Below are 16,410 nucleotides of genomic sequence, written 5' to 3'. Positions count from 1 at the left end.
TTACATCAGTCCTGAAGGTTCATAGCCCAAAAAAACAGGTTTATATCTGACAGGAGTATTTAAATTTAGTACATGTATGTTTATTGATTCAATGATCAACAAAAATCTATTTACTTGTTACGTTATTATGTGAAATATTGCTTTTGGGCAAACTATTTATTTACATGTAAAACAGTTTCTCACATGCAAAAATACAATAAAACATGATGTAACATTAAATGGTACACTGCAAATGGGAACATCTTTCAAAGATTGCCTCCAATTATGTATAGCTGCATTGCTATATAGTTGTGTATTTCAGTATTGTTCACTTTTTGTTTGGTTGTTGGTCAGAATACAAATGGGGTAAGATTTGTTCTCCTCCATAGACTTTAGGTTTAAAGTGAAAAGAGAACACCTGCAGGCTTTTGTTGGGTGCTTTAAATTTATATTGTTTATTCACATTCATCTTGTTTCCTTGTCTGTTGGTAACCAATGGAAATCAGTCCTTCAGAGTGCATATTTAACATGCACTTTTTACCTAAAGGGGACATAAAATGCAAAATCCAACTTTTTTGCCTTTAAATACACTTAGTTGTGTACGTGGAGTCTGTAGGAGTGCAGAAAAGTTGAATATATTCTCTCTGAGTGTTGCGGAGATGTCTTTATATTCTCTTTAGATCATATTTTTCAGTCCGTTCAATTCTCTCTATCATCTGTTACATTGTTGAGCTGTTGCATCACAGTATTTGCTGTGGAACAGCCACACACGGACAAAATTGTTGGTACCCCTCGGTTAATGAAAGAAAAACCCACAATGGTCACAGAAATAACTTGAAACGGTAATAATGAATAAAGATTCCATGAAAATGAACAAATGAAAGTCAGATATTGCAGAAATATGAAAAAAAATAAACTAATGAAACAGGCCTGGACAAAAATTATACCCTTAACTTAATATTTTGTTGCACAACCTTTTGAGGCAATCACTGCAATCAAATGATTTCTATAACTGTCATGAGACTTCTGCACCTCTCAGTAGCTATTTTGTCCCACTCCTCATGAGCAAACTGTTCCAGTTCTCTCAGGTCTGAAGGGTGCCTTTTCCACACATCATGTTTCAGCTCTTTCCAAAGATGCTCAATAGGATTTAGGTCAGAACAAGACACCCTGTGCCAGATGAAGCAAAGCAGCCCCAGTACATAACAGAGCCTCCTACATGTTTCACAGAAGGGACAGTGTTCTTTTCTTCATATGCTTAATTTTTCCGTCAGCAAACATAGAGCTGATGTGCCTTGCCAAAAAGTTAAATTTTTCTCTCATCTGTCCATAGGACATTCTCCCAGAAGCTTTGTGGCTTTTCAACATGTAGTTTGGCTAATTCCAGTCTGGCTTTTTTATGATTTCTTTTCAACAAAGGCGTTCTCCCATTAAGTCCACTTTGCCTCAAACAACGTCGAATGGTGCGATCTGACACTGATGTTCCTTGAGGTTGAAGTTAACCTTTAATCTCTTTAGAAGTTATTCTGGGCTCTTTTGTTACCGTTGTATAATCCGTCTCTTTGTTTTGTCATTAATGTTCCTCCACCTCCCAAGAGCCAGCTTATGCAGCCGAGGATCAGACCGCTAAGGTCTCCGCCTTCGGCTGCCACCCATACCACAACGCACCTGACTCCTTTGGCTCCTGGTGAACCCATCGGAAGGGGGACCCATGTTTCCTCTTCGGCCTGTGCCTGGCCGGGCTCCATGGGTGAAAGCCTGGCCACCAGGTGCTTGCCAGCATGCCACACCTCCAGGCCTAGCTCCAGAGTGGGGCCCCGGTGACCCATATCCAGGTGAGGGAACACTGTTTCCATTTATGTTATTTGTCATAAGGGGTCTGTGGGGTGGTCTCTCTCTGATCCCTCACCTAGGACCTGTTTGCCTTGGGTGACCCTACCAGGGGCATAAAGCCCCTGACAACATAGCTCCTAGGATCATTGGGACACTCAAACCCCTCCATCACGGTAAGGTGGCATCCCAAGGAGGGGCTGCCAAAAGGGTAGGTTGAGCCGGAAAAGGGTAGATTCCATTCTCCGGGTTGGGGGGGAGGTCCTGCCTCAAGTGGAAGATTTCAAGTATCTTGGGGTCTTGTTCACGTATGAGGGAAAAATGGTGCGAGAGATCGATAGACGGATTGGTGCTGTGTCAGCAGTGATGCGAGCGCTGTACCAGTCTGTCGTGGTGAATAGAGAGCTGAGTCAAAAAGTGAAGCTCTCAATTTAGCGGTTGATCTATGTTCCTACCCTCATCTATGGTCATCAGCTTTGGGTCATGACCGAAAGAACGAGATCACGGATACAAACGGCCGAAATGAGTTTCCTCCGTAGGGTGTCTGGGCTCTCCTTTAGAGATAGGGTGAGGAACTCGGTCATCCGGGAGGGACTCAGAGTAGAACCGCTGCTTCTCCATGTTGAGAGGAGCCACTTGAGGTGGCTCAGGCATCTGGTTAGGACGCCTCCTAGGTGAGGTGTTCCAGGCACGTCCCACCAGGAGGAGGCCCAGAGGAAGACCCAGGACATGCTGGAAGGACTATGTTTCTCGGCTGGCCTGGAAACGCCTTGGGATTACTCCGGACGAGCTGGCCCAAGTGGCTGGGGAGAGGGAAGTCTGGATCTCTGCTTAGGATGCAGCCCCCGCGACACGACCCCGGATAAGCAGAAGACAATGGATGGATGGATCAATTTTCCTCCTCCAGCCATGTCCAGGGAGGTTGGCTACAGTCCCATGGATCTTAAATTTCTGAATAATATGTGCAACTGTAGTCACAGGAACATGAAGCTGCTTGGAGATGGTCTAATAACCTTTAACCTTTAACATGCTTGTCTATAATTATCTTTCTAATCTCCTGAGACAACTCTTTTCTTCGCTTCCTCTGGTCCATGTTGCGTGTGGTAAACACCATGTCACCAAACAGCACAGTGACTACCTGTAGCCCTATATATATCACATTCAGAATCAGAATTCGTATCAGCTACTTTGCCAAGGTCGTACATCAAACAAATAAGGAATTTGACTCCGGTACACTTTGCTCTCTGGGTTTCTTTTTTTTTTGCGCTATAAGATATATTCTGCATTTATCTTTATGTCCTTAAATACATATATTCAATTCAATTCAATTTATTTATATAGCGGCAATTCACAACACATGTTGTCTCAAGGCACTTCACAAAACTCAGGTAAATACATTACAATGAGTCCTAACCATTGAACAGTGCAGTCAGATTCAGTTATTTATTCAAATTGGATAAAACGTTTATCTGTCTAAGGAAACCCAGCAGATTGCATCCAGTCAGTGACTTGCAGCATTCACTCCTCCTGTATGAGCATGTAGGGACAGGGGACAGTCACTGGCGTTGACTTAGCAGCAATCCTTCATACTGAGCATGCATGTAGCGACAGTGGAGAGGAAAAAACTCCCTTTTAATAGGAAGAAACCTCCAGCAGAACCAGGACCAGTGTGAGCGGCCATCTGCCACGACCAACTGGGGGTTTGAGAGAACAGAGCAGAGACACAAAGAGAACAAAGAAGCACTGATCCAGGAGTACTTTCTTTGGGAATGAAAAGTAAATGTCCTTTAGTCGTTTCACCTAGAAAGAAAAAACAGATAAACTCTGAGCCAATTTTCAAGGTTTGAGTCTGAAAGAGAGCACATATAATTAGTTACAGTAAAAGCTCAGTCAATCGCCATATCTAGGAGAGAGAAAGGGTTAAACACTAAAAGACAGGGCTATGTGGATCATCGGTAGAGGGTGAGCTTTAAGTTGTTGCCAGCAGAAGTTCGGGCGATTCCCCTCTCCAGAAAGGTGTCACAGGTAGACACAGAGTCAGGCCAGGTGTAGCTTCTAGGAAGAGAAAAGAGAGAGAACAATGTTAAAAGCTGAACAGCAAGCTGAACAGCAAATAATGCAAAATTGGAGAGTAGTGTGAGAATGTAGCAAAGAGGGTGAAAGTGGTCATCATGTCCTCAAGCAGCCTAAACCTATAGCAGCATAACTACATAACGATTGGGATACCTCTCTTTGTCAGATTGATTATAACCATTGGAAAAGAGAGGGGGTCATACAGGTAGCAGAAATGGAGGGTGTTTGCACCTCAACCCTAACTGAGCCGGTTTAGGCTAAACCTGACTCTCCCTTACTCCAACCAACAGGAAGGGAAGAAGACGGAGGTAAAAATAAGGAAGATAGCTCAGTATAATCTAAGCCACTCTAACTATAAGCTTTATCAAAAAGGAAAGTTTTAAGCCTAGTCTTAAAAGTAGACAGGGTGTCTGCCTCACGGACTAAAACTAGGAGCTGATTCCACAGGTGAGGAGCCTGATAACTAAAGGATCTGCCTCCCATTCTACTTCTAGAGACTCTAGGAACCACCAGTAAACCTGCAGTCTGAGAACAAAGTGCTCTGTATGGAACAATCATATCTCTGATGTATGATGGGGCTAAATCATTAAGGGCTTTATATGTGAGGAGGATCATTTTAAATTCTATTCTGGATTTAACAGGGAGCCAATGAAGGGAAGCTAAAATAGGAGAAATATGATCTCTCTTTTTAATTTTCATGAAAACTCTTGCTGCAGCATTTTGGATCAGCTGAAGGCTTTTAACTGCATTTTGTGGACATCCAGAGAGTAAGGAATTACAATAGTCCAGCCTTGAAGTAACAAATGCATGGACTAGTTTTTCAGCATCACTCCTGGATAGGATATTTCTAATTTGGCAATGTTCCGGAGAAGAAAGAAGGAAATCCTTGAAACCTGTTTAATATGGGATTTAAATGACATGTCCTGGTCAAAAATAACACCAAGGTTTTTTACTTTATTACCGGAGGTTAATTTAATGTGATCCAGGTTAAGTGATTGACTAAGCAGTTTCTTTTTTAAAGACTCCGGTCCAAAGATGACAATTTCTGTCTTATCTGAATTTAGAAGCAGAAAATTTAAAGTCATCCAAGTATATACAATATACACATATACAAGGTGGAATTGCGACTTCAGTATGAGGTTGTTTGGTACTCTATTAAATGTTCATCAGAGAAACAGCCTGGGGGAAGAAACTGTCTCTGTGGCGGCTGGTTTTAGTAAACAGTTATCTGTAGCGACGGCCTGAAGGTAAAACTCAAAACAGTTTATGTGCAGGGTGTGTGGGGTCTGCAGAGATTTTAGCAGCCCTTTTCCTGACCCTAGACCTGTTTAAGTCCTGGATGGAGGGAGGAAGGTCAGCCCTGATTATTCTTTCTGCAGACCTGATTATTCGTTGCAGTCTGGACCTGTTTTGTGGATGAGCCAAACCACACTCAGATGGATGAAGACAGGACAGACTGAATGATGGCAGTGTAGAAGATGACGAGCAGGTCCTGTGGAAGGCTGTACTTCTTGAGTTGCCTCAGGAAGTACAGTCTCTGTTGGACCTTCTTCCGAATAGTGTCTATGTGTCAGGTCTCTGTAGCGACGGCCTGAGAGTAAAACTCTGAACAGTTTTTGTTGGTTGTTACAGCATTGTCTGATAATTATCTACTATAATGAAATTTTCTTTCAGGTGTGGAGTACTCGGTTAAATTAAACTCAAAGGTTATTAAAAAATGGTCAGACAGGACAGGATTATGAGAAAATATTGTTATGTCTTTACACTCAATGCGATATGTCAGCACAAGGTCCAGAGAATGAAGACAAAGGTGGGTAGATTTTTGTTGATGTTTTGAGCAAAGCCAATTGAGTCTAAGATAGCATTAAAGGCTATATTGAAGCTATCACTATCAGAGTCAACATGAATGTTAAAATCCCCCACTATAATAACCTTATCTGTATTTAACACTAAATCAGATAAAAGGTCTGAAAACTGATCTAAAAAGTGAGAGTAGGTGCTTGGTGGACAGTACAAAACAACAAACAGCAGTGGTTTTAGTGCTTTGCAATTTGGATGAGGAAAACTAAGGATTAAATATTCAAAAGAGTTGTAGCTATTGATTGGTCTGTCAACAACAAGTGGGACACAAACGTGAAGTGGAATGAAATTTATTGGATGTATCAAACTTTTTTAACAAATAAAAAACTTAAAAGTGGGCCGTGCAATATTATTCGGCCCCCTTGCGTTAATACTTTGTAGCACCACCCTTTGCTGCAATTACAGCTGCAAGTCGCTTGGGGTATGTCTCTATCAGGATTGTACATCGAGAGACTGAAATTCTTGTCCATTCTTCCTTGCAAAACTGCTCGAGCTCAGTGAGGTTGGATGGAGAGCGTTCATGAACAGCACTCTTCAGCTCTTTCCACAGATTCTCGATTGGATTCAGGTCTGGACTTTGACTTGACCATTCCAACACCAGGATATGTTTATTTGTGAACCATTCCATTGTAGATTTGGCTTTATGTTTTGGATCATTGTCTTGTTGGAAGATAAATATCCGTGTCCCAGTCTCCGGTCTCTTGCAGACTCCAACAGGTTTTCTTCCAGAATGGTCCTGTATTTGGCCACATCCATCTTCCCATCAATTTTGACCATCTTCCCTGTCCTTCCTGACGAAAAGCAGGCCTAAACCATGATGCTGCCACCACCATGTTTGACTGTGGGGATGGTGTGTTCAGGGTGATGAGCTGTGTTGCTTTTACGCCAAACATATCGTGTTGTATTGTGGCCAAACAGTTCAATTTTGGTTTCATCTGACCAGAGCACCTTCTTCCACATGTTTGGTGTGTCTCCCAGGTGGCTTGTGGCAAACTTTAAATGAGACTTTTTATGGATATCTTTAGGAAATGGCTTTCTTCTTGCCACTCTTCCATAAAAGCCAGATTTGTGCAGTGTACGACTGATTGTTGTCCTATGGACAGACTCTCCCACCTCAGCTGTAGATCTCTGCAGTTCATCCAGAGTGATCATGGGCCTCTTGGCTGCATCTCTGATCAGTCTTCTCCTTGTTCGAGATGAAAGTTTAGAGGGACGGTCGGGTCTTGGTAGATTTGCAGTGGTCTGATACTCCTTCCATTTCAATATGATTGCTTGCACAGTGCTCCTTGGGATGTGTAAAGCTTGGGAGAAATCTTTTTGTATCCAAATCCGGCTTTAAACTTCTCCACAACAGTATCTCGGACCTGCCTGGTGTGTTCCTTGGTCTTCATGATGGTCTCTGCACTTTGAACAGACTATCACTGAGCAGGTGCATTAATACGGAGACTTGATTGCACACAGGTGGATTCTATTTATCATCATCAGTCATTTGGGACAACATTGGATCATTCAGAGATCTTCACTGAACTTCTGGAGTGAGTTTGCTGGACTGAAAGTAAAGGGGCCGAATAATATTGCACGTCCCACTTTTCAGTTTTTTATTTGTTAACAAAGTTTGACACATCCAATAAATTTCATTCCACTTCCCAATTGTTTCCCACTTGTTGTTGATTCTTCAAAAAAAATTTGAATTTTATATCTTTATGTTTGAAGCCTGAAATGTGGCAAAAGGTTGAAAGGTTCAAGGGGGCCGAATACTTTCGCAAGGCACTGTAATTAGTAGGAGTTGACTCATTTATAGTAACATAATCCTCTTGCTGCAGCCAGGTTTCTGTGAGGCAAAATAAATCAATCTGATTGTCACAAATTAGGCCACTAACTAGCAAAGTCTTTGAAGAGAGAGATCTTATATTCAGTAAGCCACATTTAATTGTTTTATTTTTCTTTTTAGTCTGAGTTGTCTTTATTTTTATGAGATTTTCCTGATTTCCTCATTTTAGATTATCTTTTAATCTATTCAGTTTTGGCCGTGGGCGAGACACTGTCTTAATAGGGTAATGGGTGGGTAGCGGTACATAAGCTGCAGAGAGGAGTGTTAAACTACGACCCTGCTTCCTGGTCTGAACCCTGGGTTGTTAGAGGTTTGGAAAACTAATACATTCGGCCAGATTCCTAGAAAGAAGAGCTGCTCCATCCAAAGTGGGATGGATGCCGTCTCTCCAGATCAGACCAGATTTTCCCCAAAATGTTCGCCAATTATCAATGTAGCCCATTGTTTTCTGGACACCACCTAGATAGCCAGCGGTTGAATGACAGCATGCGGCTAAACATGTCGTCACTGGTCAGATCGGGGAGGGGACCAGAGAAAATTACGGAGTCCGACATTGTTACACACCGAAGCAACACTAACTTTGGTGACCTCCGTTTGATGTAACCGAGTGTCATTACCGCCAGCGTGAATTACAATCTTACTGTATTTACGCTTATCCTTAGCCAACAGTTTCAGGTAGGATTTGATGCCGCCCGTTCTGGCCCCTGGCAGACATTTGACTATGGTCGCTGGTGTCTCTAGTGCCACGTTTCTGACTATGGAGCTGCCAATTACCAGAGTTGTCTTCTCAGCGGGTGTGTCGCTGAGCGGGGAAAATCTGTTAGAAACACAGGTGGTGACCTGTGGGCTGGGATCTAGGACAATGCTTTCTACATAACGTCACCCAACTGGCCTGAGGCCCCAGCTGCGCGGGCTCTGCTGAAGGACTGCTACGGGGAGTTACCCTCGGTGGCTCCACGCTGGCTAAGAGGCCTCGGCTATCTGCCTCCAACTCCGACATCCTCGCCTCAAAAGCTACAAAAATGCTACATTTATTACACGTACCATTATCACTAAAGGAGGCAGAGGAGTAACTGAACATCTGACAGAGGGAGCAGGACAGAGGTGGAGACTTAGAGAGAGAAACAGCACCATGGTGGAGCTAAAGCTAAGCTAGCGACCCCTTACCACTACTAGAAAAAACCGTGTAAAACGCGGAGAGTCCCCAAATGTTAAAAGCAGCAACAGAAAATATGTGAGTTAACATGGTTATGTATTTGAAAAAGTAAGAGGTATCACAGTAGAGAGAAATCAGATCAAACGAGAGAGCCTTCACACAACAAACAATCCACCGAGCAACAGCGAAAACAGGAAGTGATGAATATTTATCTGTTAGCAGTAAGTTTTTGTCCAAGGTATTTACCCAGAGATTTTACCAGTGTTATTTAGGCAACAGTTACAGTGAGAAAAATAAGTATTTGAACACCCTGTGACTTTGCAAGATCTCCCACCTAGAAATCATGGAGGGGTCTGAAATTTTCATCTTAGGTGCATGTCCACTGTGAGAGGCATAATCTCCAATCTCCAAATGTTTCCTGTAGTTTTTCACCAGGTTTGCACAAACTGTAGCAGGGATTTTGGTCCATTCCTTTGGCCCATCTAACCTCTGTAATTGCTAACAAAGGTTACTGTACCAAATATTAACATTGATTTTCACAGGTGTTCAAATACTTATTTGCAGCAGTAACACATTGTGATTTCCGGATTTTCTTTAGATTATGCCTCTCACATGCGCCTAAGATGAAAATTTCAGCCCCCTCCGTTATTTCTACGTGGGAAAACTTGCAAAGTCGCAGAGTGTTCAAATACTTATTTTCCTCACTGTCTCATTCCACCATCAGCTGTTGCAGACATTGCATGTGATGTCATCAGCTCAGTTGTTGCTAAGCTACAGAAACAACACCCCAAAGTATTTGTGGCAATATCTGGCTATTTTAACCATGCTTCACTCTCTGCTACACTTTCAAAAATTCAACAGTTTGTCAGCTGCTCTACCAGAGACAACAAAACAATGGAATTGTTTGATGCAAATGTCAGGGAGTCATCCATTTCTAAAGCAATACCTCATCTAGGCAAATCAGATCACAATCTTGTTTTTCTCTCCTCGAAATATAAGTCCCTAGTTCAGAGCCAACCTGTAATCAAGAGAACTGTGAGAAGATGTTCTTAGGAAGATAAGGAAGACCTGCAAGGTTGCTTTGAAGCTACAGACTGGCATGTACTGTGCCAGCCACATGGAGTCATCAACGCCATGATTGAGCACGTAATAAACTATATAAACCTCTGTGTGGACAACACCATCCTCACCCAAATGGTGAGATGCTTCTCCAATAACAAACCTTGACTCACCCTGACTTAACAAGAAAAAAAGAGCCTTCAAAGAAGGGAGACAGGGAATTATTGAGTAGTATACAGAAGCAACTTAAAGTCAAGATAAGAGACAGCAAGGAGGTGTACAGGAGGAAGCTGGAGAGCAAGCTCCAGCAAAACACATATTAAAGACGTGGTCAGGGATGAAGAAGATAATAAGCTTCAGACAGAAGGATGATTGGACCAATGGATGTCTGGACAGAGCCGCGGAACTAAACACATTCTTCAATAGGTTCAGTTCAGAAGCAAGCTCAGCATCCTTCTCTCTTGCCCACAGCCAAATAGGCAAATAAAAAAATTTGGTTGAAGACTTTGGTCTTCCACCTGTGTGTCCCAAGAAGTCAGGTGAAGAGGCTGCAGGTCCAGATTGTGCCAGCCCTAGTGTCCTGAAGGCCTGTGCAGAGCAGCTTTGTGGGGATTTGCAGCACCTCTTCAACCTTAGCCTGGCCCAGAAGAAGGTTCCAGTGTTGTGGAAGACCTCCTGTCTTGTTCCAGTACCAAAGAAAACTCACCCATCCATCCTCAATGACTATAGACCTGTAGCCCTGGCATCCCACATCATCAAGGTCTTAGAGAGACTCCAGTTGGACCACCTGAGTAAGCAAACAATAAACTATCAGGACCCCCTTCAGTTTTCTTATCGCTGTGGAGATGGAGTTGAAGATGCCATCATACACATGCTTCAACAAACCCACTGTCATCTGGACAAAGCCAGCAGCACTGTGAGGATCATGTTCTTTTATTTCTCTGGTGCATTTAACACAATCCAACCCTATTTGCTTTGTCAGAAACTCCAGAAGACTCAGGTGGAGGCCTCAACAATCTCCTGGATCAAATACTACCTGACAAACAGACCACAGGTTGTGAGACTAAAAGGTTGTGTGTCTAACTGGGCAGACAGCAGCACAGGAGCACCACAGGGGACTGTACTCTCACCATGAGGTGGAGGTGGTGGAGGAGTATAAACACCTCGGTGTTCACCTGGACAACAGACTGGAGTGGAGATGTAGCCATCTACAAGAAGGGACAGAGCAGATTGTACTTCTTAAGGAAGCTTAGATCCTTATTAGTATTTTTGAATTTTGAATTGAATTTGAATTGCAAAAAAGGAAAGGGTATCATATAGGAATTACAAAGCAACAATAATATACATTATATTGCCAAACGTATTGGGCCACACTACCAAACCAATAAATTACGGTGCAACAATCACTTCCATTGCCACAGAGTCCTGACCTCAACCTTCTTGAACACCTTTGGAATGAATAAGAACAGAGGCTGTAATTTAAATTTTCTCATTTAACAGAATAGTTAAAGTTGCTATTGCTAGCAATTCGGAATTAAAAGTACTCCAGGTGGGTAACATTTACTGACATGACATAAACTGCACGTAATTAATTTAGATTCATGTGACAGACCAAAACAAAGTAGTAAAAAGGTCTGCGGTGGAAAAAGGAAAAGTAATTGTTTTCAACATTTTTCAGAATTAAACTCCCAAAACGTGCATTTGGCATTTGTATTTAGCCCCATGGAGAGTGTCTGTGAACATAACTTTTAAGGTCTTGCCACAGATACTTTGTTGGCTTTTAAGTCGGGACTTTGACTAGGTCATTCTAACACATAAATTTGCTTTGATATAAACCATCCCAGATCAGGTTGTTGCTCTGCTGGAAGGTGAACTTCTGCCCCCATCTGCTGAATAAAACCAACCCCGCCACATGATGCTGCCACCACCATGTTTCAGTGGAAATGGTTCAGGATAATGTATAAAATTTGTTTTACTCCACCCAGTGTCTTTCATGTAAGCCACAAATATCAAATATGGTCTCCAATGAGCAGAGCAAACTTCTTCCACAGTGGGGCTGAGTTCCCTACGAGGTTGGTGGAAAACTTTACTTTTTATATGTTTCTTTCAACAATTGCTTTCTCCATTCCACTCTTTCATAAATGCCAGATTTGTAGAGTTCACGACTAACAGTTGTCCTGTTGACAGGTTCTCCTGCATGAGTTGCAGAACTCTGCAGCTTCTGTCTGCTGTGTTATTTTTCATGATACAGATGTTCTCCCACAAACCTCTGAGGTCTTTACAGAAAAGCTGCATTTAATACTAAGATTAAATTACACACAGGTATCTGTGCTTACTAATAAAATGACTTCTGAAGGAAACTGATTTTATTTTGGGGTTAATGGGGTCTGAATACAAATGTACACCACACTTTTTGAAATGTTTTATTCATATAAAATGTTTTTAAAGAACAGATATATTAGATAACTTGGCTCTTGTAACTGCCCAAATGTTTAAAGCTATATTATATCACAAGGGTATTGTTGTGAATTGAGAAGCTCTTGTTTATGTGTTTGTGTTTTGGTTTTGTATGATGTATGTTTTACGCTACTCTCACTCTTGTAAAAGAGGTTCTAATCTCAATTTTTTCTAGTTAAATAAAAGATACTACAACTAAATTGAAAACAATGGATCATCATGGTCTTTCCATTGACTCCACAATTATGCATTTATGTGTTTTCTCTCCCATAGAATTTTAATAAAACACACTGAAGTTTGTTGTTGCGAAGGGAGAAGAAAATATGAAAGTTCAAGGTTATCATAAATTTGCAGAGCCCTTACTAAAAGTTTATTAGTGGAGACAGGTGTCTTTACCATTCCATTTATGGCCACATCGTCATAGTGCAGCGCCATACCAGAGGGGCGGGCATAGCCATTGACATGGTTGTCCAGGTATGGGCTAGGAGAGACAGCACGCTTACTGGTGAAACTGAAGAGACAGAAGCATCAACTCATATGGTTGTTGATAGAGAGTGTGAAAACATGCCAGAACAGAAAAAGCAAAACACTGTTCCCCTCACCAAAAGGACTGCTTGGCCAGCTGGATGACGTTGGCGGTGGTCTCCACATCAATATAGTCATAGTGCAGGGTGGCTGGGTCGGTGTTGGAGCCAGTCTCAGCCAATAACACCCCCAACCAGCGCCCCATCTCCTCAGAGGAGGAAGCCTAGAGAAAAATAGGAGTACAAAGTAACACAGCAGTGGAATTCTTTCTCCTTCCTTGCGTTGTCTTCCAGAGTCCTATCAACATCTCACCTCCAGCACCGCCACCTCCTGGCCATTGCGAAGCAGGCGGAAAGCGAACAGGTGTTTGTGATCAAGGCCAGGGCTGACCTCGCAGCCTCGTAGGGGTAGCGAGGCGATGTGGTTCTTCAGGTCCTCACGGTCCTTGTGGAGTAGCAGCTGGTTGTCTTTCAGGCGGCACCAGCGCTCCCGCCATCGGTTATTAGACAGCACGTTCAGGTACCCTGACAGTCAGAACACATAAAGTCAAAATCAGATTTCTTTCTGGCGTGTCTTGTCTTGGCATTTCAGCCATACCCTGTAGAGAAGCTGGTTGCCTACATGTGCCAGGGCAGTTTTGCTCTACAAAAAGGATATGGAATTGAATCAATGACTATTAAATCAAAACTGTATTTAGCATTAAGTAGACACGACACATTGCTGTAATAAACAGGTGTCAAACTTCAGTTCTCCAGGGCCAGAGTCCTGCTGCTATTAGATGTCTTTCAACACACCTGAATCAAATAATTGGGCCATTAGCACAACTATTCAGAAATTGACGGCCTGCTTAGGAGGTCATTTAATCATTTGATTTAGGTATGCTGAACCAGGGAGACATCTAAAAGTTGCGAACAACAGCCCTCGAGGACTGGGGTTTGACACCCCTGCTGTAAAAGCTATTTGTGTTTGTATGACCTTTAACTATTTGGATTATTTGTGTATGAGTGCAAATGCGGGTGGATGTATGTGTGTGTGGATCCACATGTAAGTGTGGATGTATATGAGTGTGCATGTTTGTGTGTGATAAAAAAAGAGTGACAAAGATGTGGTAACAGACAAAATGAGAGGGGAAAAAAGCAGATACCCTGGAGCCCAGCCCTGGCCCCGACCACACATACATATACATATATATATACATATATATATATATATATATATATATTGTTTGTGCAAACCTGGTGAAAAACTACAGGAAACAGACCCCTGTAATTGTAAACAAAGGCTACTGTACCAAATATTTACATTGATTTTCACAGGTGTTCAAATACTTATTTGCAACAGTAACACACAAATAAATTATTTAAAAAATCATACACTGATTTCTGCATTATTTTTTTTTTGATTATGTTTCTCACAGTGGACATGCACCTAAGATGAAAATTTGAGACTGCTACATAATTTCTAAGTGGGAGAACTTGCAAAGTTGCACGGTGTTCAAATACTTATTTTACTTACAGACCAAAAGTTTGGACACACCTCATTCAAAGAGTTTTCTTTATTTTCATGACTATGAATGTTGTAGCTTCACACTGAAAGCATCAAAACTATGAATTAACACATGTGGAATTATATACTGAACAAAAAAGTGTGAAACAACTGAAAATATGTCTTATTCTAGGTTCTTCAAAGTAGCCACCTTTTGCTTTGATTACTGCTCCGCACTCTTGGCATTCTGTTGATGAGAGTTTGCAATGGAAAATTCTTTTAAAGGTAATGGAAAGTGCTCTGATCTTCCCTTCACCTCTCTCATTTGATTCTGTGTTTTATCACTCAGAGGTGACCTTCCATCTACCTCTCTCCTCTGACCTCTTTGTTTTATTAGTGTTCTGTTATTTAGAGCAGATGGACTCTAAATTCATTATCAGGAGGTTTATGGTTAACACTCCCTCATGTGTATGCCTCAAGGGAGGGTAGATGAGGCGACTGTGGCTCAGTAGGAAGAGTAGTCGTCTTGCAAACACAAGGTTGTGGGTTCGATTCCAGCTTCCTCCTTCCATATGTCGATGTGCCTCTGGGCAAGGCACTTAACCTCAAGTCGCCTACCAATCTGCGTATCGGTGTATGAATGTGTGAGCAATTGTGAGTGAGTGCGATTGGGTGAATGTGACTCTAGTGTAAAGTGCTTTGAGTGGACTGTATGACTGGAAAAGCGCTATATAAGTTCAGTCCATTGAGATGGGTGCCCTCATAAATAACTTTGTTACCTCTGATCTGGGGAGGGTCTGGAGGCCATATGTCTGAAACTCTTTGAAGTTGAGATAACACCCTCACTTTTGGTATAAATACTTGTGTGATTTTTGTTTGTTGCTCTGCTTATGACTGACTAGCTCAGTGACAGAGTCATTCAAACACTGAATGCCTTTGAATAAAACTTTTATAAGATAAAGTTCGGTCTTTCTCTTGTTTAATGAGTTAATTTCTCTCCCACTTTGATAAGAAAATCCACTACAATTTTGCCGTCACGAACAGGATCTAACCTGCCAGGGGAAACCGCAGGAGGGGACATGGACGCCTGGCCAGCCTGAAGACGTTGTCCTCAGTCCACCTCCATTTCACGGAGGGGAGTCCTGGTGCCTCTATGCGGCTTCTGGCCGATTGGATCCGAACTATTTGTCTGCAAATATATCTGGGTGACAAGTTGCTCTGAATTATATAATATATATATATTTATTATTACACATTAACCATCATCTCCTAATTAATTGATTAGGTTCTGGAGTTGGGAGAGGGAGGACATCAGCTGAGGGCCAGGTTACCCTGTAAGGAACAAAGGGAGGTTCTTATTGGTAACAATAAGATAATGCAAAACAAAGGGTTTTGCAGGTGGTTTTTTGCAATTTTCTACACCTTATAAAGGAGAAAAGCCAGTCGGCAGACGTGCCGCTGAACAGGTAAAAAAAAAAATGTGTTCCAGAACCTCAAAGGCATCCGCGGTGGGTCCTTCTCCAGACTCTGCGATTTATAAAATAATGAAAAAGGTGGGGATGATTGTGTTAAATGTGCTTTAATTTGGGAAGATAAGTTTTGTTTTCCACAAGGTCGAAGTTTGAGTGTAAATCAGTTAAAACAGTATATGGATGCAGATTGGGCGGAAAATAAAAATAAAAAAAAGATTAAAAAACAAGGTTTAGATCAGAGAGAAATATGGGTAAAATGTTGGAATGAATGGATTACGGAGGCTATGCGTAGGGAAAGAAAGTCCGAATTAAAACAGATGGCAGGGGGGAAAGATTTGTCCGGAGACGTGGGTAACATGTATGACAATGCTAGTTATAGCGTTGATGACCCCACGTTTCCACCCCCATATAGACCTAGTGCTGCTTCACCCTCCTGTCCATATGCTTCATCTTTACAGACAGAGTTCCGGGCCCTCCAGATGGCAGACCTCGATCTAGACTCCCTTCCTTGGCATTGGCATGAGTGACCAAAGGTTTGGCTATAGCAGCCTGGCCGTGTATATTGACCCTGTGGAACTCCCAACGGACAGTTCTGGTGGAAACAGGAGAGTTGAGGTGCACATTTAATTCTGCTGTGATTTGGGCAGCCGTGGTTTTATGTTTTTTGGATACAATCCGGGTTA

General features: G+C 42.1%; 1 protein-coding gene across 1 annotated transcript in view; it reads right to left on the bottom strand.

Annotated features, from left to right (window-relative positions):
* afap1 (actin filament associated protein 1) overlaps window positions 1–16,410 on the bottom strand; it is a 162,904-nt gene that overhangs the window by 13,500 nt on the left and 132,994 nt on the right. The window contains exons 10-12 of the mRNA XM_047386816.1: window positions 13,083–13,294; window positions 12,848–12,993; window positions 12,642–12,756 (exon numbers count right to left, since the gene is read on the bottom strand). Coding sequence (XP_047242772.1) covers window positions 12,642–12,756; window positions 12,848–12,993; window positions 13,083–13,294 — 473 coding nt within the window. The remainder of the gene's footprint in view (window positions 1–12,641; window positions 12,757–12,847; window positions 12,994–13,082; window positions 13,295–16,410) is intronic.

This window comes from Girardinichthys multiradiatus, chromosome 14, assembly GCF_021462225.1.
Source record: "Girardinichthys multiradiatus isolate DD_20200921_A chromosome 14, DD_fGirMul_XY1, whole genome shotgun sequence".
Classification (NCBI taxonomy): Eukaryota; Metazoa; Chordata; class Actinopteri; order Cyprinodontiformes; family Goodeidae; genus Girardinichthys; species Girardinichthys multiradiatus.
This window is presented reverse-complemented; position numbering and strand designations above follow the sequence as displayed.